The 22,685-nt window shown below is 40.7% G+C and overlaps 1 protein-coding gene across 8 annotated transcripts in view; it reads left to right on the top strand.

Moving 5' to 3' along the window:
• The window catches only part of MBNL3 (muscleblind like splicing regulator 3), a 106,976-nt gene that overhangs the window by 33,307 nt on the left and 50,984 nt on the right, over positions 1–22,685 (top strand). For all 8 annotated transcript variants that reach the window (XR_004622371.1, XM_034649245.1, XM_019803454.2 and 5 more), the window contains one exon: positions 6,271–7,077. Coding sequence is in view for 7 of the 8 variants with exons in the window: in XM_034649245.1 (XP_034505136.1) it covers positions 6,901–7,077 (177 nt within the window). In the remaining variant the exon portion in view is untranslated. The remainder of the gene's footprint in view (positions 1–6,270; positions 7,078–22,685) is intronic.

Below are 22,685 nucleotides of genomic sequence, written 5' to 3'. Positions count from 1 at the left end.
TATATAAACTTTGACAGACACAGCCAGTCACATATGTTGCTAGGGTTATGGTCAGAAGAGACACTGTGGCACCTTTGATTTTTTTTTTTTTCTGTGACCATATGTATGAACTGAGTTGGGGGGGTGGTCTCTTAATTGCCTTATGAAATGGAATAACTTGTTTTTTGTAGAAGGTATATTAAATGTATGACTCTAGGAGTAGCAGGGGAAAAAAATTCAATGAAGCTCTAAAAAAAACAAAAAACTTAATGAAAATGTTCTGCACATAGGCAAAACAGCCTTATTTGTACAGCCTTTCCTTTTGGACAGAAAAGCCCATTTTCCATAGGATGCTTAGGAAGTCATCCGCAGTGCTGAACCCTTCTCCTGTGCCTTGAAGAATGTGTATTGGTAGGACCACTAACCAAAACATGTGAGGGAAATAGAACTTGAAGCAAAATCGAAAACTTGAAAGCTTTTCAACCTTGGCAGCTTGCCAACTCAAGCAGTGTGGGGCAGGTGTGTCATAGTTTCATGGAGCCAAATTAAATGGTCACAAGAACTTCCGAGCTAACACAGATGTAAGGGAAGCTTAAAATGGAAGGAAAGCAAACATTGTTTTCATTATTTATCCAGGAGCTTGATAAATGCATTGGAAGAAATGCCTCTTCAGATAGTGCTTTAGGTGCCAAATAGTATCTGTGTGACCTTCGGGACAAGGCCTTGGCAATGTTTCCATGTGATGGGCTCACTTGTGCAGGGAAAGTAAAAGAGAGGACGAGACATGGAAAGGGTAGAAAAAATGGCCTTGCAAACAGCTTTGGAACAAGTTACTCTTTCCATTAGATCAACAGAAAGTATTTATTCTTTTTGTTTTACCGTCAAGAAAACTTGCACGAGAAAAGGTATGAATCCTTTAAGAAGCTCTAATAGTCTTTTTCAAAGGAAACACTTGATAATGAATCTAGTGTATATATAATTTCAAAGTAAAAACTTTTATGCTTTATGTCTTCTTGAGATTTCTCATAGATGAGCATTAATGAACAGTCAAAACGAACCCTTATTTTCTAGGAAGAATATGTAGGCAATGTTTCTTCCTGTGGCTCCAAGGGAAATCACCACCCCCACTCCGAGTTCAGTTTCATCACACTGATTATTGGGCAAAAACATTCCAAAGATTAACCTACTCTTTGAAGATACAGACAGAAATGATTTGAGTGTCCGGTATTTTTACTCTAAACCCAGGATAAGATCTCGCTGCAGCCAAATGAGCAGGAATAGACCATTCCTGATGACAAGTGAATGCTCCATATACCAAGATTCCTAGGTATTAACAGTCCAATTTGAAAGCCAGAATTGTGAGAAAATACTCAACTTTACAGGGCCAATTGATTCAAAACTGACAGAGGTGGCCAAAGTTCAGCGATCCTAGAGGGTGTTCAACTGACAAAACTTGCCAGCAAGGTAAACAGAAGGCTTAATATTAAATTCCCATTTACTCTTTAGCCTCTCAAAATAGGAATCCTGGGGAATGCTGCATGGCTCTAACTTGCCATGAGAAGATCGAGCCGGCAAAACTAAGACGTGATCTCTACCCTCAAGGAATGTACAGTCTAGTAAGGGAGAAAGTTAAGGGTCTAAGATGAGGAAGAATGCTTACAAACATACTACGTGCCCTAAGACAGACACAGTATTGTGTTGTGCTTAAGAGGGGACTGTGGACTCAGACTGCCTAGATTTGAACCATGACTTGAGAATCTACAAGCTACACGAAGTTGTACAAGTTACATGAATTAATCTTCCTCTCTACCTCTCTTTCTCCCATCTGTAAAATGGGACACTAGTACCTCCCCCTCCCCCAAGAGGAATCCAGGGAGCAATATGACTTGGTGTGAGTAACTTCGAGGTCTTCTTTTTGGGACTGCCTTTTGATGCGGTAGTGTTTAAATGTGTGCTTAAGAGTGTTCTCAAGTCATGGGGCTTGGTGTCCCATTCATGGTGAATTAGCCTCTGCAGAAATCCGAAGACCACCTAGCGTCTGCTTCCAGCCCTTCATAAACTCACAATCATTTCACTTCCTGGTGCCTTAGGTTTCTTCCCTAGTTAAAGGAGCATAGGAAGTTCCACGACAGCAGTGACCTTATCTTGTTCAACATCTAGAACGGGGCCTGGCTCATAGTAGGTGCAGCTCAACTTAGTGAAATGAAGAAGATGTTGCTAGAACAGATGTGAACGTAATTTCGAGAAGGAATGATAAGTACTACGCAAAAATGGCTGCCTTTCCGTGTTTAAGGTTCCCAAGAGAAATAAGAGATAAGAAATGATCTTTACGACGTTTCTCCGCCAGGATCTAAGCAGGAGATTTGGAAGCAGGAGATTTTGCCTCAAGTCTCGGCGGCTCCACCACTTAAGGCTTTGTAACTCTAGATAAATCACTTAAGCTCTTTGGGCTTCATGTTTTCATTGGTATTTTGGGGTGAGCACCCATGCTTTTGAGTGTTCTTTAGAGCTCCAAAGATCGAGGAAATAAAAGCACTCGTGAACTAGCCACTACTACACAGGCACAAAGTTTCTAAGCAATGGTAGCCCTTCTGCGTTAGAGGGCGCTCAATCGGCAAAAGCAAAATTCTTTTCCTGTTACTCGAGTGTAAGGTAGTGAAGATAAAACTGTATGGTCCCCCAGACGCAGCTGATCTTCTTTAAAATACGGGGGAAAATGGCCCGCTCCCTGTCTTTCGTACACAGCCAGGCGAAGAGAGCTCCTCGAGAGAACTGCTCTCTGGGCGCACCAGCTCCCTTTAGCTGCCGCGCCTCGCTTCTTCTGTGCCAGCTCCAAAAATTCTTCCAAGTCTGCAGGAAGACATGCGCTGGCTAGGACTGTTTTTGAAGAATTGGCCAGGGTCCCATCAGAGGTTGCAGGCCAATTTCAAAAGAGAAGAAAATTCCTTCTCCCATTGCCCCATCTTACATAAAATGCATGGCCAGAGTCCAGTTCCTGTTTGCATTTTTCTTTTCCAAAAGTTCAGAATTCAAATTTACTTTTTTTTGTCTGTTTCTCTACTTGATGGACCTCTGTGGAAAAACCTTTCTCCAGACCCTCACTGTCTATGTTCAGAGCAAATCATATATATATTTACATGCACACGCACACACACACACACACACACACGTATTCCTTTTTGGTTATTTTTCATTCACATGTGTTCAGACAGCCTATATAATTTAGTTGTAGAACTAAATTTGAATACATTTTTAAATATCAACTTACAAACTTGCAGAATGTTCTCTTTTAGAGTATTTTCCATACTACACTAAGTCAACTACAGTATGGAAACTAATTTGCTCTTGAAATTCCACTTAGGAACACTACGTAGAATTTGTGTCTGGGAGAATCTAAAAAAGAAAACTTGGGGTAGCCAGTTGTATCACTCGTTAGGCTTTTTGGGGGGGGAGGTAATTCTCTTTAGACTTCTTTTTAATATATGTAATTCACATACTCTCCAATTCACCTATTTAAAGTGTACAATTTAGAGAATGGGTTTTAGTACATTTAAAAATTGTGTGGCTATCACCAGTATCTAATTCCAGAATATTTTCATTACTCCCCAAGGAGACCGTGGACCCATGAAGCAGTTACTTCACTTTCTCCTCTCCCCAGAGTCCTCACAACCACTCATTTGCTCTCTGACTCTGTGGATTTGCCTGTGGTGGATATTCCTATAAATGGAACCATATACTATGTGGACTTGGTGACTGGCTTCTTCCTCTTAGCAAAGCGTTTTCAAGGTTCATCCACGTTGTAGCACGTAGCAGTACTTTGTTCCTTTTAATGATGGAATCATATTCCATTTTGCAGGTGTTTCACCGTTTTCATATCCACTCATCTGTTAGTGGACACTTGGGTCGTTTCTACCGCTTGACTATCTTGACTAGCACTGCTAAGAACATGAGTGTACACATAGCTCTTCGAAACCCTGCTTTCAATTGCTTGGGGGTATCTACCCAGGCGTAGTGCTGGGTCATATGGTAACCGTTTCACATTTTGAGGAACTGTCTGACTGTTGGGCACAGCAGCTGCGCTATTTTATCTTCCCACCGGCAATGACAGTTCCGACCGCTCCAACTTTTCTGGTTTTTACCATAGCCAGCCTAATGCTTGCGAAGAGGTATCACATTGTGGTTTTCATTTACATTTCCCCATCTGGCTATTTAAAAAAAATATGGTCAATATTTTCCTAGAGGTCATTTGCCTGACAACCTTAACCCCCTAGAACTTGATCCTGCACGGAACATATTGCAAAAGGGCCCCCATACCAGAAAGCCGTGCACTTTGCCCCCTAGGCCCATCATTCAGTGAGTAACTAACTCTTATTCAACATTCATGATTGGCTGTTATGTTTTCCAGAAGGGAGCTGGACAATCCACTCTGGCAGATACTGTGGCAGGAAGACAAGTGACAGTAGAAGTGACCATTAACAATCTGCCACCAAAGGAGGGAAACTATAATACTTTCTAGGACATTTATGACCCCAAGTCTTCCACTAGAGGTCAAATGATGTTCAGTATTTTGTAAGAAGACAAAGCTACCTATAATACATTTTAGAAAGGCTTCCAAGTAGGGTGACTCAGAGAAGCACATGTTTGCCCTTGGATGAATAAGCTTGCCTGAATTTTCTAGATATTTAATTTCCAGGTGATATTTAAAACATGATGTGATATTGAGTTTCATCTTGACTGTGGAAAGACAAATGGAAGATTCAGATTCTGTGGGGTTGTTAAAGATCTTGTTCAAAAAATTAAAGGAAATGTTTTCAAGACCTTGAATTATACTTTTTTGATGAAGTTGACCGTGGGTTGATTTCACTGATACTCAGAGCTTAGTTTTATTTTAGCAAATGCCTCTTATTTCAGTATGTGTCCATGGCATCATGCCAATAAATTAACCTTTTATCTGTTCTCTCAGTTGAGTTGCTAAAAATTGTTGCTGGTCGGTGCTGGGTTAAACTGCAAACCTTAAAGCTTCCCAGTTTTTCATGTATGACTGAACATTGTTGCTTTCTGTCTCACTTCTTCGTATATGCTGAAACCTCCTCCTGAGTTCTTCCCACATCCCTTTACAGAGACTAAGAACTAATAGGGCATTCACAGAAAAAAAAAAAAACCCAAAAACAAACCCAGGGGCTCCTGGGTGGCTCAGTCGATGAAGCATTTGCCTTCGGCTCAGGTCATGATCTCAGGCTCCTGGGATCAAGCCCCACATCGGGCTCCCTCCTCGGTGGGGAGTCTGCTTCTTCCCCTCCTTCCCACTCGTGCTCTCTCTCACGATCTCTGTCTCTCTCAAATAAATAAAATATTTATTTATTTCAAATGCACACACAGCAGGACCCTAAGAGCAACTTCAATTTTCTTAGCAATTCCTGTTCTGGATTTTGAGAGTGGATAAGCAAGCCTTCGTTCATACCATAGCAAAGCCGGGTTAATGACAGGTCTTTGGTAGCCTCTAGAAACTGAGGGGCTGTCCTGTCCAGCTCCGGCATTTTCTGTGCAGTGAACCCCCACATGAATTTCTTTTTTTTTTTTAAAGATTTTATTTATTTATTCGACAGAGATAGAGACAGCCAAGCGAGAGAGGGAACACAAGCAGGGCGAGTGGGAGAGGAAGAAGCAGGCTCCCAGTGGAGGAGCCTGATGTGGGGCTCGATCCCAGGACTCCAGGATCACGCCCTGAGCCGAAGGCAGACGCTTAACCGCTGTGCCACCCAGGCGCCCCCCCACATGAATTCCTGCCCCCAAACGGTGAAACCATCATTTTTCCTTTTTAATTGGGCTTGTATTTCTTTTTCTTTTAAGATTTATTTATCTCTTTGAGAGAGAGAGAGCACACGCACATGCGAGCAAGTGAGCAAGGGGAGGGGCAGAAAGAGAGGGAGGGAGAGAATCCTTGAGCAGACTCCCCGCTGAGTGCAGAGACCCACTCGGGGCTGCATGTGGGGCTCGATCCCAGGACCCTGTGACCGTGACCTGAGCTGAAACCAAGAGTCCACCGCTTAACCAACTGAGCCAGACTCCCCACTTGGGCTTGTGTTTCAACAGTAAATCTATGTGGCTGCCTCCTTCTACTCGACACTAGGAAATGCTCTTTTTATTGACAACGGCCGACCGTACTATGCTGCACTGTCAATATCTAGATGCTTCCTCTTTTAAATAGGATATGGTACTTCTTTTCCAAATCTGGAGTTTAAAACCAAAGTATTGCATTATATTAGCTAATTTTATTTTTTTTTCTTGCAGGTTTCTGAAAAGTGCCTTTTCTGAAGGCACTGCTGCTTCGGTTCCTCTCTAGAGCTGTGTCTTTATAAACCCCTCTTCCTCCCCAGCCCCCAAACCTAGTGTGCTTATAGTTCATTCTCAGCAACTCGTCCGTTCTTTTTTCCCTTCGATTCCCAGTTTCCCTAGTCATTTTCCTACTGATTTTGCGGCAAATTTTATTTTTACAGTTGTAACGTCCTTACCAATCTTAATCATTAAATACAAGAAGTAGGGAGAAAAACATTTCTCCCCTTGATCTGAGACCATTCCACAAATTGAAGGGCAACCAGCAGCATATGCTTTTTGCAAGAATAATTGAAATATCAACTGGAGAGCACAGAATTCTTTTGAAAGCCTGCCAGTTATTTGAAGCAACTTCGGCAGAAGAACAAATTAAACACTCAAGATCTTAACCTTTCCGGTTGCCTTCTTAGGTGTTGGTCTCTAATTTAATTCTTAGCTATTCTGATACAATTTTTATTTTGTGATTGGCTTTTTGTTTGACCAGACCAAATTTTGGCTGAAGCGAAAACCTAATTACTAACAAAGAAGCATTTCACCAAAGCAACCTTCTCTCTTCACATATACCTTGAATCTAACTTCGCTTTCAATATGACGGCTGTCAATGTTACCCTGGTTCGTGACACCAAGTGGCTGACTTTAGAAGTCTGCAGAGAATTTCAGAGAGGGACCTGCTCTCGAGCTGATGTAGACTGCAAGTTTGCCCATCCGCCAAGAGTCTGCCACGTGGAAAACGGCCGTGTGGTGGCGTGCTTTGATTCCTTAAAGGTGAGTCTCATCTACACGCACATAACGTTTATTTTAAATTTGTTGATGTCTCTGTGTTTTGAAAGATGATGTGCTTTGAAATGAGTAAAGTTAATAATAGCACGGAAGCCGTAAGTTTTTTTTTTAAGATTTTATTTATTTATTCGACAGAGATAGAGACAGCCAGTGAGAGAGGGAACACAAGCAGGGGGAGTGGGAGAGGAAGAAGCAGGCTCATAGCGGAGGAGCCCGATGTGGGGCTCGATCCCACAATGCTGGGGTCACGTCCTGAGCCGAAGGCAGATGCTTAACCGCTGTGCCACCCAGGCGCCCCCGTAAGTTTTGTTTTAAGACAGGATGTAGACACTGTGCACAGACTATAGCCCATCTCATCTCATCAAAGCCCGCTGATCAAGATAGACTTGAAGGGGACAAAAAGCATTTTTGTGAGAGTGAGAAATTGCAGCCTTACCATACTTTATTTCTTTGTATAGAATTTAAATGTTGAATACAGTGATCATAATTCTCATAGAGCCTAAAGAAGCCCTTTACTGAATTATAGCCCTATTAACTATGTTATCAAAATACACTTGGCAGGGACCAGGCAGCTTTGAGAGGACAAGTGAAGTCAGACTCAAAGAGTAGGAGGTGAAAAATCTCACCATCCAGGAGGAAAATTTCTTTTGAAGTTTATTTACTTATTTTAGTAATCTGTACACCCAATGAGGGGCTCGAACTCACAACCCCGAGATCAAGAGTCGCACGGTCTACGACTGAGCCAGCCAAGGGCCCCCAGCATACTTAGTCAAAGTATATTTTGAACCGTTAACTTAAATGCTGGTACCAAACTAGGTCCACTTAATTTTCTTCCTGAACTGATTAACCAATTCCAGATTTGTGAGTACAGTTTATAAGGCAAGTCTTATTGCCAAGGTCATCAAGCCCAAATATTATGTGCTAGACTATAACCAAAATATGAGTGCAAATGAGATACTCTGTGGAATAGAACATATGTGATTGCAGAACAAGAAAATGTACTGACTTTCGTGTTTTATTCATAGTTATCTTTAAATTAAGGATAAAAATGTATAAATTAAAGCACAGAAGTAAAAAAAAACGGTAATAGATTCCTGGTTTAATAAGATTTGCTACGATGCATTCAACAATTTTTTTTCAAAATACGTCAAAGTGAATTAAGCCTCAAAAGAACCTTTTCAATTTCTTGATATTGTTTTAGCCTCATCATGGCCAATTTTACCGCATTAACATTTTTATTTATGGCTGCATTGGCTGACAGAGATGTATTTGTTTATGTGATCATGTCTTCAGGAAACATTTCATTAAGTGACATCCTATGTGGATAGTTAATTTAACTTATTTCGTGGTTACTAGGTTTTGTCGCAGACCCTCCCAAGTCAAGAATGGAAACTTGTTACTGTAAAAAAAAAAAAAAGCCAGTAATTTTTGCTATTGAAAATGTCTGAATTGCTCTTCTTTGCAGCACATATTATGACTAAAGGGCTTATTCTCTACCTTTCACCATCATTTAGGTTTCATCTACAATTATTCCATGTATTATTGAAGTCTCCCACTGTGTTACCTGGCAATGCCTTGAAGCAGAAAAGAGCACTGGGCTAAGTGGGGGGGGAGGGAAACAGGAGATGTTTTTCATCCAGTCCATCTAGAGGGTCTGGGATAGCACGAGGCACTGTGCGTGTGTTGTTTCAGGACATCTGGGGGACAGTCCCAGCCTCGCTACTGTGTCTGACCTTAGCTACTTACTCTGATAAGGCTTATGTTCCTTTATCTCTGCCTGACTTCAGGATTGTTATGGACATGCCATGAGATTACATAAAGAAAAACTCATGTATCGCCCTAAGAGTGAATTAAATGGAAAGTTCTTTTCTTGCAATTCACTAAGATGTTTGTTTGAGGAGTTCTTCAAAACAGCTCTATTATTTAGGGTTTACTGTTTCACTCTACAAACTCATGTTCCAAATGGACATGCCCAAATCCAGTTGCCATGAGTGTCATATGAGTTCTTCAAGCTAAGTATCACTGTTGTTATAGTTTACTCTTTGATCGAGAGTTCCTTGCAGGGTTTGTAAATTCTCTCTTTCCAGACGTCTGATGGAAGGAGATAGGTGATCCTCCTAATATCTTTGTTATACTTCAGGTCACTTCTCCTGCTTGAAGAGTGCCATAAAGGAAACACTTTGAAGAAAATAATAAGCAAAGCAATTCTTCACAAAACACAGACTGCACTACCTCTTTGAAGCTTGGAAAATGTTTAATTCAGAGACTATATAGATAATGGCCAATGAATAATAATAAGCCTCTTAATTATTTAAATACACTGTCTACTCACTGCATCCAGTGTTTTTAAAATAATGTTTGCACTATGTTAATATCTTGATGACCAATCACACAGGATAAAGACGATTTATATAATCCTCACATTTTCAAATTTTAATGAAAACTGTAATATTTCAAATACACAAAGCCTTTCAGACAATTTATTTGCCATTTAGACAGCACATTCATCACAGCTCCACGTCTGCACAAAAGCTTTGGTATTATTCCTTATCCATGATAGGGATGAACCCTATACTAAGTTGAGGGTAATTGACCTATGCAGATTGTAGGACGATCCCATCTCTAATACACAAATAACATACCGCAATGTTTATTGTAGCATTTGCTACCCTCCTTGAGGTTGTATAATTGAAACACCTTTGAAATGCATCTGTGCACTATTTCTATTTCCCTGAGTGGTTAAATAATTGAAGCAATCATTTGATGAGTTTTGGGCTGCTGCTTTTGGTGTTGTGTGTTTTGTTTTTGTAAGGGTTCCATTAGCACTAGGTACTCTACCAGATGATGATGGTTCTTTACCTTCATAATAGGCACAATAGACGCAATGTTCTATACTCACCTCATAATGAGGGAATTTTGTAAAACTAGGGAGGGCAAGCTTGATGGCTGATTGTACATTGTGCTGAAGCGCTGTGCCCATCACTCCATGAATGTCAAGTGTTCATTGATGAAGGTTGTGCCATCTTCAGGTAGAGATCTAGGCAGTGCAGCCCCTAGATTAATTCCCGGCTACATAAAAGGGTTTCGTGTCATACTGATATGCAGCTGTTTTGGACTCAATTGCCTAGCCTGCTTGGCACATTTATTTCAAAATTACTCTCCAAACTATTGCTTAACCCATTCTGTGCCAGTTTCTCGATATGACAGTTTGCCACTGACCTAGCTTGATACCTTCAGGGCATGTCCCTTACATACATTTAACAAAAGATCATCACTAAAAATACCACGCTAGAATCGTTTGTGATCGTTTCCGTAGCCAAGGTTGTTATCTTCATGTATTCTGCTTCGACGATGTCATGATGTCTTGATCTGTCCCCTCCATACTTGAAGCAGGGTGACATCAGCCATGTATTATCCAGGAAGGGTGTAAATACTGTGCTTATTTCATTATGGCAGATCAACACCCATTACATCTGCCCCCCCACTCCCCACTTTGAGTAATTTCATAACAAAAATTTCCAGGCAAAGACTTTGGCAGCAGGCATCGTCGGAGGGCAGTCATGTCAACCCATATACGTTCCTAAAAGATGGAAACTGGGTGCAGAATGCACATAAACTAGCCCCACACTATGTCTTCAAACATCACATCTGATCACAATTGTGATCATATTTTGACAAGTGAAACCTGTTGTGTAAACATATGGATGGGAATCGATCCTTGTAGGCCAGATTGCCCTGAGTCACCTGTATAGTCTGTACTTTGTCTCACAAGTCACAGCCATTTTCACTAGTTTAACATTTGGCTGAATATTTATGTCATCCCTGTTTGCTAAGGGAAAACTTACTGGGAGCAGAAGACTCCTAGCAACATAATCCCAAAGGTCACTGGATTATGCAAGACTTAGAGCCATTTCTAAGCTTGATCCGAGAGGTCTGCCTGCACTATAAAGATACACAGACAGTGCTTGTCATCCTGAGCTTCCAGGAAAATAATATTTTACTTGAGGATCTCTATCTTCGGTAATACTGACCTTGAAAGGAAGTATTTCGGACATTTCAAAAACTTTTTTTGCAAGAAAACTGGAATTACAATTAGAACCTAAACAAATACATAGTGATAGCTCAATCAAACTTTTTACATTTTTTATTTTGAAATAATTTCAGGCTTACAGAAAAGTTGCAAAAAGTAATACAAGGATTAGGGGGGCCTGGGTGGTTTAGTTGGTTAGGGGGCCGACTCTTTATTTCATCTCAAGTCATGATCTCAGGGTCCTGGGTTCGAGTCCCATGTGGGGCTCTGTGCTCAATGGGGAGTCTGCTTGAGACTCTCTCTCTCCCTCTGTCCCTCCCCCTTCTCACTCTCTCTCTCCCTAAAATAAATAAATAAATAAATAAATAAATAAATAAATCTAAACTAAACTAAACTAAAATCTTTAAAAATAGTACAAGGAGTTCCTGCATACCCTCCACCCAGCTTCTGGTAGTGTCAACAACTTACATATCTTATGTAGCCCAGTTATCAAAACCAGGAAATTAACTCTAGTACAATATTATTAACTAAACTAGAGACCTTATTTGAATTTCACCCATTTTCCCCCAATGTCCTTTCTCCAATCCAGGATCCCACATTTCACTTGCTTGTTGTATGTCCCTACTCCCCTCCGATCTGTGACAGTTCCTCAGTCTTTCCTTGTCTTTCATGACCTTGACACTTTGGATGAGTAATGATCAGTTATTTTGTAGAACGCCTCTCAGTTTGGGCTTGTCAAATGCTTTCTTATGATTTGATTAGGGTCGTGCATTTTTTGGCAAGAAAACCGCAGGAAAGATGTGTATCATATCTGAGAGTGCACAGTGTCGGTGTATCTTATCACTCATTATATTAACCTTAATCACTTGATTAAGGTGTTGTGTGCTATAAATGATCAGTTTTCTTTTTGTGCAAATTGATAAATATCTTCTTCATTTATTCATCATCTCCTACAATATGCCATTGATTATAAGGGGCATCCTAATATCTAAGTTGTTAAACGGTAAATGAGTGTCTGTCTTGGAAGTGATGGGTAGTGCACTTCTATAATTACGGCCAGTCAAGAAGGGAGGGAGGAGAAAACAGACCAAGGGCATGAGAGAAAAAGAAGCAGGGACGGGCCCCCAGAATGACAGAACCCTGGATGATGAGAAACCCAAGAATTTTGGGATGTGTGTGTCCCTGGCGTGTGCTACTGTGGGGTGGCCCTTGTGCTGAATGATGTCAGTACCCCGGCCACCTCTACCTTGGGATCCTCCTACATCGGGAACCAGGTGTTCTGCCTTTGTTTCCAAGATAAATAGTATTTCCCCCGATTGTAAAAGTTATCCATCTCTATGAAGGGAAAGGAAAAGACAAAAAGAAATCTTAAAAATCACACACAAGAAGATAAGAATAAAATGTAACAAAAGGTAGATAGAGTGTAAACATCATCCCCATTGCGCCAATATCATCATTAATGTTTCTGTGTATTTCCGTCCAGTCTTTCCATCCTTTATATGACTATACATATGTCTTGTAAACCTTGCCTTACCTTCTGTGTCCTCACAGACCTCCCTCCCTCACTCCCTCCCCCAGCCATTCTGGAGAGCCAGCCTCTCCCTCCATTTACCCTTCCTGTCAGTCTCATGTTCTTCCCAGGGTACAAAAAAAAAAAAAAGAAAGAAAGAAAGAAAGAAAGAAAGAAAGAAAGAAAGAAAAGAAAAAAGAAAAGAAAAAATCTAGATACTGCCTGATCTCTAATTCAGAGACTTTTAAAAAATATACCACTTACTGTGGCAATTTTTCTGGTCAAAAAATAAAAACATCATTCCTAGAAAACTGTAATATAGAGACAAAAATTTTTTAAAAAATCTGCAAGTCTGTTACCTAATGAATCTCTTCAGTACGTACGTCCTTTCAAAATTTAATGACAACTGTTTCTTCAAAAAGAAAAAGGTTTTAGTCATTCCATGGAATTCCAAAGGCTTTTCATACTTGTGGAAGAAAAGTTTTTTAGAAACATACTTAACGTAAAAGATACTATTATTCAAATAATATGCAGCCATCAGAAATTGTTTATGAGAATTATGTAATCATAATAATAAACTTTATCTTCTGTTGAATGCCTACTGTATTCCAGAAAACTTCACCCATGCTGACTCTAATCCTCACCACAACCCTGTGTGGGCTCTACCATTGGATGGGCCAGGTTTTGCCAGCTGTGTGGTCTTGAATAAGTCCCCAACCTTCCTGTCCCTACGTTCCCTCACCTGTGAAAACAAGGAACCTACTAGCACCTACCTATGGAATTACTAAGCATTCAAATGAGGTGATCCACAGAAGGCATTTGGAACAGAGCCTGGCTCATTATCAGCACTCAAGAAATGTCTGTGTTCACCAAAAAAATCAGGTGCCCTGACAATTTAAACATGAAAAATGAAATCCAATCATGACAGTGCTCACAGTACTCAAAGAATAGAATATACTAGGGGCACCTGGGTAGTGGGTTAAACGTCTGACTCTTGATTTCAGCTCGGGTCGTGATCTCAGGGTTGTGAGATAAGCCCCACATCACATATGGCTCCACACTGGACATGGAGCCTGCTTAAGATACTCTCTCTCCCTCTCTGTCCTACCCCTCAACCCCCCTCCACCGCCCCCCCACACTCTCTGAAAAAAAAGAATAGAATATACTAGAGGTATAATCCTCGGGGTGGGGAAGACCTTCTAAGCACACTATCAAAGGCAGAGACAATCAAAGCAAAATTTTATTAGAACTGACCCCACAATAAAAATCATGGCTGAGTGACAGAAAAGACCAAAAAGTTAGAAGATAGGCAATAATTTGGGGAAAAAACTATAACTAATTTGACAGACAAAAAGGTCTTTAATATATAATAGGCTTTATGATTAAAAAAATAAAAACAACAGTGTTTTTCTGGGAAAATAGGTAAAGGATAGAAACAGTCAAGCAAGATAGTCTGATGTGGCCAATTTATGCCTGGGGACATTTTGATGAGCCCTTCTGACACAGCCACCTGTTTCTGCTGTCCCCATCACAGTGCACCCCCCACCCTCCCTCTCTCCCCAACCTCCAGTCCAGAGAACTCTCACCTTGTAGTTTAGTTCTTTCTGCATTATTTACGTGTTATCCTACAAACTGTTAATTCTAATCAAAAAAAAGGAGAAATTTTTAGACAGGGTTAACCTCTAAGGGGAAACTAAAATCATCTTTGTAAGAGTTTAATGATATTAAATATAATGTTTGCATACTCAAATCCTGAAAGAAAAATTGAGAATTTCATTGAGCATTTCCTATATATTCTGAAGCTGAGAATAAGGAATCTTACGTGCTCCAAATACCTTCCTTCTTCCCCTCCATTCAGTGTCCACAGATGGGTAGATACATAGATAGATACATAGATAGATGCAATTTATTCGTCTGTTCACTGGATAGGTACACAAGGAGCACCTGTTGGGTGCCAGACACTGTTCTAGGCACAGGGATCTAGCAGTGAACTAGAAACAGTCCCTGCTCCCATGAAGCAGACAGTCTAGCTGGGGGAGGGGCACACAAAAAGGAAGTGGATATTCAGGTGAATGACATCGTCAGGTGTGAAGAAAAATAAAGCAGGGAAAGGACATAGAGAATGCCAGGGCTGCTGTTTTATATAAAATGGGCAGGCGGTGTTATTTGAGGAGAGGCATGAAGGAGGTGAGCGGGTGAGCTATGAGGATTTCTGAGAACATTCCAGGCAAAGAGAACAGTAACAGCAAAGGCCCCGAAGCAGGAGTGAGCCTGGTGTGTGTGATGAACCTTGAGGTCACCAGGGTGATGGGGCGGAGGGATGAAGGGGGAGAGCAGCAGGAGATGAGGCGGGAGAGGTAACAGGGGAGTGCGGTGATCAGGTGGGGCTGTGTATGTCATGGTAAAGACCCAGAGCATGTCCTAGATGAGGAAGGACACCGAGTCTGTGCCAGGCGTCGCTGGACTCTCCTGATATAGATCTTTTCCCTGCTGCTTTTGCTCTGTATTTTTTGCTGTAATAAATCTTAGCCATCAATCTTAGAAGTCCTCTGATGAATCGCCAAGCAAAACTCTTCCATACATTACTCTTTTTCATACATTATTCACTTGATGATGTTTCTTTTACCCTTGACTTTTTAGAAAAATGTTGTGAGTGGGTTGTTTCTTTCCCTTTTGATTTTTTAAAATTTAATTTTTGAACGGATAATGTATTTTAATCATTAAAAAATCTGAACAACAAATGGCCTTCAATGAATAGATAAAATGTGTTTTCTACATACTGTGGAATATTATTTAGCTATAAAAAGGAATGAAGTACTAACATGGATGAACCTTGAAAACATTATGTTAAGGGCAAAAAGGCAGTTTGGAAAGACTCCATATTGTATGATTCTGTTTATATGAAGTATCCAGAGTTGGCAAATGCATAGACGGAAAGCAGATCAGTATGGCCAGGGGCATTGATGGCAAGGAGAGAATAGGTTGAAGGAGCAGTGGGAAGTGACTGCTAATGGATCGAATGTTCTGGAAGTAGACAGTTGCAGAACTTGGTGAATAAACTGAAAACCACTGACATGTCCACCTTACAAGGGGGAGCTTTATGATATAGGAATATCTCAAAAAAGTAAAAAAAAAAATAAGTATCAGAGGTATGCTGTAAAAAACCAATAAAGGGTATGCTGTGAAGTTTCCCTCTCGTTTTTTTTCTGCAGCTAACCTGTTGACCTCGCAACCAATGTATTGAGTTTTCTTTCTCCCACAGATATTTTATGAACACACTTGCAAATATATATGTACCTATTCTCACCTTTTTTACGCAAATATTAGCATACCGTTCTTCTTGCTTTTTTTATTTACAAATGTTGAAAGGAGAGGAAAAGATATACCATGCTGACATTAATCAAAAGAAACCTGGAGGTGTTATATTTATATTACCAATATATAGATTTATATTAAGGATAAACAGAATTGCACACAGTACTGGGCTCTAGTTAGTAAATCTGTTATTCACAGGCACATGTAAGTACTTTGTATGGATGCTGGGGTTGAACAAATAGGTGAATACAGAAGAGATAAAGATAGACAGCTTCCTCACCATCAGAGAAAAGAGTTAAAAATAAGGAAAAGGGGGAGGCTAAAATGAATCCTGTGGTGTGGATTAAAATGGAAACATCAGTATGTTCATTTTCATATGTCCACAGATAGATACGGAAATAGACATAGATCACCGTACATGCTTATGTCTCCTAGCTCTGTCCTAGGAGGACCTACAAGCAAGGGCACCCCGATAGTAATAAACACAACTAGCCCCTAGGTCTTGGTTTCTAAATACCATTCTTCAGGAAAGGAACCAGGGCTCCTTGGAGTAATAGTTGATGCTGAACTGAGGCAGGGAAAGTGAAGGCGAGCCTGTAATGTCTTGTGGTGCCAGAAAGTACGTAAGTGCTCACAAAAGAGTGGGGCATGGCAGGAGGACACGGGACTCAGTCTGAAGGAGCTCCCACTGGGCAAAGTGTCAAGGTCACGAAAGACAAGGAAAAAAAACAAAAGAAAGACAAGGAAAGACTGAAGAACTGTCACAGATTAGAGGGGACCAAGGAGACATTGAGAAGTTAACGCAATGTGAGATCGTGGATTGCATCTTGGAGCAGAGAAAGGACATTCGGGGGCAAATTGGTCAAAATCAAAAAGTCCAGTTTAGTTAATATTGTACTAGAGCTAATTTCCTGGTTTTGATAATGCTGCTCTGTAGGGTATGTAAGTTTTGATAATGCTGCTCTGAGGGAAGGGTAGGCACGGACTCTCTGTACCATTTTTGCAATTTTTCTGTAAGTCTAGAGTTATTTTCAAATAAATTGCTTCTAAAAGTTAGCTTTTGTGTTCTTACATGAGCACCGCCTGTCCTCTGATGTTCACAAATACAGTGGGGTATTGTTTCTTTCCATTTTGCCTCCTTTGACCTCGGGCACGGTAATGAGAAAATGCTGATGTCCGTGCGATGGCTGATCCCAGGCCTGACCCCAGGCGGCTGGATGCGTCAGAGGGTTCCTACCCACACTAGCACTTCACAAACCTAGAACATCAAGAATTTGGGCTGGAGAGGGAAGACCACTGAGTTAAGACTGTTCGCGTTTCCGAATAAGGAAACTGGAGACCCAGTGAGGGAGAATCGCCGGCCCAAGGTCACAAAGGCAGCGAGAGCCTGAGGACTCCGGTGTTCTCAACATTTCAGTTTTTCCCCGGGCGGAGAAGGACATGGAGAAAACCTCGATTGGGCTATTATTTTTCCTAGACCAAAATCACCCGGCCCTTACCTTGGTCAGATTGTGTCACATGACACTGGGGGACTTTTGTGGTTCCCCTTCACTTTTGGTACTTCGGACGGTGGATGGGGGTGGGGAGGAGAAGCCAATGTTGCCTTTCCTAATCCCTCCTTCGTGTATTGTTTCATGACATGGCATTTAGATTAAGCCTTTTTTTGAGAGACACGACCCTGAGATCAGAACCTGAGGCAAAATCAAGCCCGAGGCTCAACCTGCTGGGCCACCCAGGCACCCCGCATTTAGATGAAGACTGTTTACATTAAGGCTCATATTTAGTTCTTTGACAATCCCTGGGGCTATCCATTTGGAGAAGAAAGAGGAAAAGAGGCCTGGTGGTTTTTATTTGTAGACAAAGTTACCTAACTTAGTGATTTGGTTAGTTTCTTTAATGGCTTTACTGAATGGCCAAGAGTCGGAACACCGAGCTGTCTCGACTCCCTTGTCTCTCTCTCTGCCCCAAACCCTGTGTTGCTAAGTTAGTGGATCGTGTACATCTTTGCTGCGTGAAGCTCTGACAGCTGACTCTGTTATCTACTCATTAATACAATGCCCTGGCTAGCTAAGGAAGTACCCGTCACAGGTCAGCTGAAACTCTCACGGTGGCAGTTCACATTTTTATTGTGGGTCAAATATTGTTTCGTAAAATAACTTGGAATCTAACCCAAACCATTTAAAATGTTGATTTATGGGAGCACAGCTCAGAATCATTTCTCTCCACCTCAAAGCCAAGGTTGCCGTTGGATTGTATTTTTCAACCACCATTTGATGCCATAAAGACCAACTCTTTGCCACGGGACCCCCGAATAGCGTGAGGAATCTAAAAATCAGAAGTTTGAAAACTGTCTACTATATATCAACTCTTTTGTTTGGAAGAAACTCTTACATGTTAGAGAAATATATACCTGATCCTATTTGATCATTAAATAATTCTCTTCATATCGTGGAGCTGTCTGGATATACAATACAAATATTGTCTTTTTCTCTATTTCAAGTTTTTGTGAAATGTGGATGCCAAGTACTTCTATGCATCTGGAAATAGCAATTAGTTTTCCGAGAAACCTGACTTTATTCGTAGAACATCATTCACCTACTGCTCTTTTTTGCCCTTACAGATTAGCTTGCTGTTTGTAAAGTCCCTGAGCTTACCCTCTTTTCCTCTGTCTCAGTCTGCTGCTTGATTATTGACCTATAGGATTATCTATTCCAGAGGAATCTTAGCCGTCCTTTCTTTCCTCATTATCTCTACATAATCTTTTCATTTTCTTCCATATTTTTCTCCTCTCTGTAATCAGTCTTCAGTTTCTTAAATTGATGTGTTTTTTTGTAGTCGATGCTGTGGAATCCAGATTTGCCATCCTGCTTGGGTTTTTGAAACAATGCTCTTATTTCTGTACCTTCAGTTCTCACCACAGGGTCAAGTTTTACTGCTAGAAGTAATTAGAAATTTGATTGGCTTGTTTTCCTGTCCTTCTTGATATTGCTTTCTTAAAAGTCACTAAACGATTCCATTTATTCTTCAACCATTTATTCTCTAAATAATCTCCACTATTTGGATTTGACCATCTTGTCTCCAGAGTCAGAGTAAATTATTTCTTTCGATATCTTGTTCGTGATGAGTTTGTCTAATATTGCTTAGTCTAATCCGTGATTTAGTTAAGTATAGTAGATGTGGCTGTAGCATCCATCAATTTTGGCAGATATAACTTGGTCATGGGCATTTAAGTGTGTGCTGTGAATTGGATTTTTTTTCTATCCTACATGGGCATATGTTTTTGTTGAAACTCAAATTTGTATTTACCCACCAAAAATTGGTAGAGAAGAAATTTGCTCCTACCCATGTTCTTGTGGGTACGCGGGGGACAGTGAGGGCAGTTTCCACACTGTGAAAACCATCTATAAGTTTGAAAATGTAGGGTCCACAATGATGTAACTGTTAAATATGTTAAATATGTGGTAAATATGACAAATTCCCTCAGCTAAGCCGTATCCTATGTGTCAGCCATGATTTGCTAGCTAACTATAATTAGTAAGGTTCTAATTCTGTCTTTAGTACATAGCAAGGCAAACAAGAAACCTTTTTCTCTGGGATTTGAGACTCTTCACCTATCTTTTATATGCATCTAGGTACACTGAGTAGGCAGCACTGTAGTATCAATCAGCCCTTACTCAGTTCCAAATACTTTTTGGACGCTCCACTTTTAAAGGTGATGGTCTTTCTAGACCAGCCACATTGTCACGTTGCCTTAACATTTTGGTTCATTGTATCTGTGAAACAGTAACACTGAAGTAACACTTTGAGAATGTTTTCTATCTTCAAGAACTCTGTGTTCTTGTTTTAAACATTTGGTGAATACCTATCTCAGAAGTTGTTTCTCTGTTGTTAACGTTTATGCTTATCATGTGCTCCATTTAACAAACTTAAAATTTTTGCAGCTTTTGTAGAAACATGACCTCTAGAATTTTTGCAATTTCTGCGTTATTTTGCGTTTTTTATTAGCCAGCAAAGCATTCTATGTAGAAACAAATGAAATCTTAAAACACAAGTAACTGAAACATTTTAAAACCTTGACTGTGTTTATTTCACCAGTCCCCCAATGGAGGAAGGATTTATATTTTTTCCAGCTTTATTATCATTGACATACAACATGGTGTAAGTTTAAGGTGTACGACATGAGGATTTGATACAAGTATATAGTGTGAAAGGATTAGCACAGTAGGGTTAGTTAAGAACTCTGTCACTTCCGGGGGGCACCTGGGTGGCACAGCGGTTAAGCGTCTGCCTTCGGCTCAGGGGCGTGATCCCGGCGTTGTGGGATCGAGCCCCACATCAGTCTCTTCCGCTATGAGCCTGACTTCTTCCTCTCCCACTCCCCTGCTTGTGTTCCCTCTCTCGCTGGCTGTCTCTATCTCTGTCAAATAAATAAAATCTTTAAAAAAAAAGAACTCTGTCACTTCCATAATTACTTTTTTGTGGTGAAAGTATTTAAAATTGACTCTCTTAGCAACTTTCAAGTATATGATTCAGTTATCATTCACTAAAGTCACTATGCAGTACATTACATCCCCAGAACTTGTCTTCTAACTGAAAACTTGTACCCTTTGACCAACATCTCCCCATTACCCCCAACCCCCAGCCCCTGATAACCTCCACGCTATTCTCTGTTTCTGTGAGTCCATCTTTTTTTAGATTCCTTGTATAAGTAAGACCAAATAGTATTTGTCTTTCTGTGTCTGTTATTTCATTTAACATAATGACCTCCAGGTCCATCCATGTTGTCGCAAAGGGCCGCATTGCCTTCGTTCTTGTGACTGAGTAGTATTCCATTGTATATATATTGGAATGTTGCCTTTTTTTTTTTCAAAGAAGCTTAGAAGTTGTCTTGATAAATGTCTGTTTCTTGGGTGAATTACAGATGTAACCATGGAAATATCCGAAACGAAGCATGGTATCAGCAAGTAGCATAAACACAGAAAATGCTGCCTTATAATAACATCTCAAACAAGGGCTCCTTGTGTGGCCTTTAGCAAGACACAGGAATCCTCCTACCTCTGTTTCTCTTCATACAAGAGCAAGCAGCGGCACTCAATTTGTAGGGCTGTTGGTTGTGGTTTACTACAAGGTTTTTATAAATGTCAGGGGTCCTTTAATGCTGAAAGTCCTGTTAAATCCATTAAGAATTCTATATACATTCAATTCCCCAAAGAAATGATTCATTCAGCAAACATTTATGGAAACCTATTACTTGCTAGGCACAAGGCTCGGTACTGTGCGGGATACAGTTAATGGAAGACATGATCCCTGCCTGACCTCTTACTATGAAGCCGCTTGTGTTATGTGCCAGAAGCCAGGTACAAACTAACCGCGAAAAGAGTCCAGGGGGAGACGCAGGGGCTGGGATTACATCCAGCTGTGGCATTGAGAAACGCAGCCACGGGAGAGGTACTGTTTGAGGTACTCTTTGAAGGAAGGATAGGCGGATATTCCAGGCAGAGGGCATAACCTGAGCAAAGACGGAGAGAGGGAAAGGTGGGATGTGTGGGGAGGGAGGTACGTGTGAAGTCAGCCTGGCTGAAGCGAGAGCTTGTGTTGCAGAGGAGTAGCCTTAAAAGTCAGTGAGGAGTTTGAACTTGATTTCATAGCTCTGAGGAGTCTGACCGTTTTTAAGTAGAGAAATGACCTCATCAGCCTATGCGAGATGAATCGGTAGAGCACAAGAGACTGGCAATTGGCCGGGGCGGTGGGGGGGATCCTTTTAGAAAGTGGTGAAGTATTGAAGGTATGGAACAATCTGAACTAGGTGGTGGCCGGGGGAAGAGAAAGTCCGGACGGAGGTGAGGCGTTGCTAAAGTCAACATGGTTAATTAAGGAAGAAGGGGTTGACGTTCTCCAGCCTGTGGCCACCGTGTTCCCTTGAATATCTGAGCTCATTGAATTTTAAGTGAAGGTCTGCCATACTTTTTTCGGTTTCACGTCAGACGCCATCTTGTTTACCACCGTATCATCTGTGCCTGGCACAAGTCCAGCCCGTATTGGGAGCTTGGAAAGTATTAGTTGAATGAAGTGCAAGCTTGTTGAATCCCTTTGAGAAAGAGAGAATAAATATGGGGTCACCTGCAAGGTGCCCTGTCACCTCTCTTTCTGCATCTGTACTTCCACCCGCCATTCAGTTTTTACTTAAATATGAATGAAAATTGTATACACCCATGTGGGGACTCTCCTCACTCAACCACATTTTAACTGAGATTTGATAGCGTACACATTGCTGATTTTTGCAAATTTAATTTCATCCCTTAGCATTATAGAAATGTTCTTTGGCTGCACACTGTTGGATGTTCTCCAAATGTTGCAATTTGAATGCTTTTACCCTATATATGGATTTTTTAAAATTTTGCTGAGTGGCCCCTGTTAAATGTCATTTTAAAGTAATTAGTGTGATAATCTAGTAATATTCAAGCATTATTTTTTTTTTGGCCTTACAACGTTTGAAATAGAATTTTACAGCAGATGACTAGCTTGCAAATCAAAGTATTCTTGGAAACATGATTACCACTAATAAGGTCATTCCGAGTCAAGTACAAGGTCAGAATCTGCAGAAAAGGGTTCTGTGTAAAAAGTGACTGCTAGTCCAATAAAAATATACATTTGAAGCTTAATTAATAACTTACTCTGAATGTACAGTGATCTTTTAAAAGTCCAAAGAGTTTGAGCATAGAAGGGCACAGAAAAATT

Source organism: Ailuropoda melanoleuca, chromosome X, assembly GCF_002007445.2.
Source record: "Ailuropoda melanoleuca isolate Jingjing chromosome X, ASM200744v2, whole genome shotgun sequence".
Lineage (NCBI taxonomy): Eukaryota > Metazoa > Chordata > Mammalia > Carnivora > Ursidae > Ailuropoda > Ailuropoda melanoleuca.
This window is presented reverse-complemented; position numbering and strand designations above follow the sequence as displayed.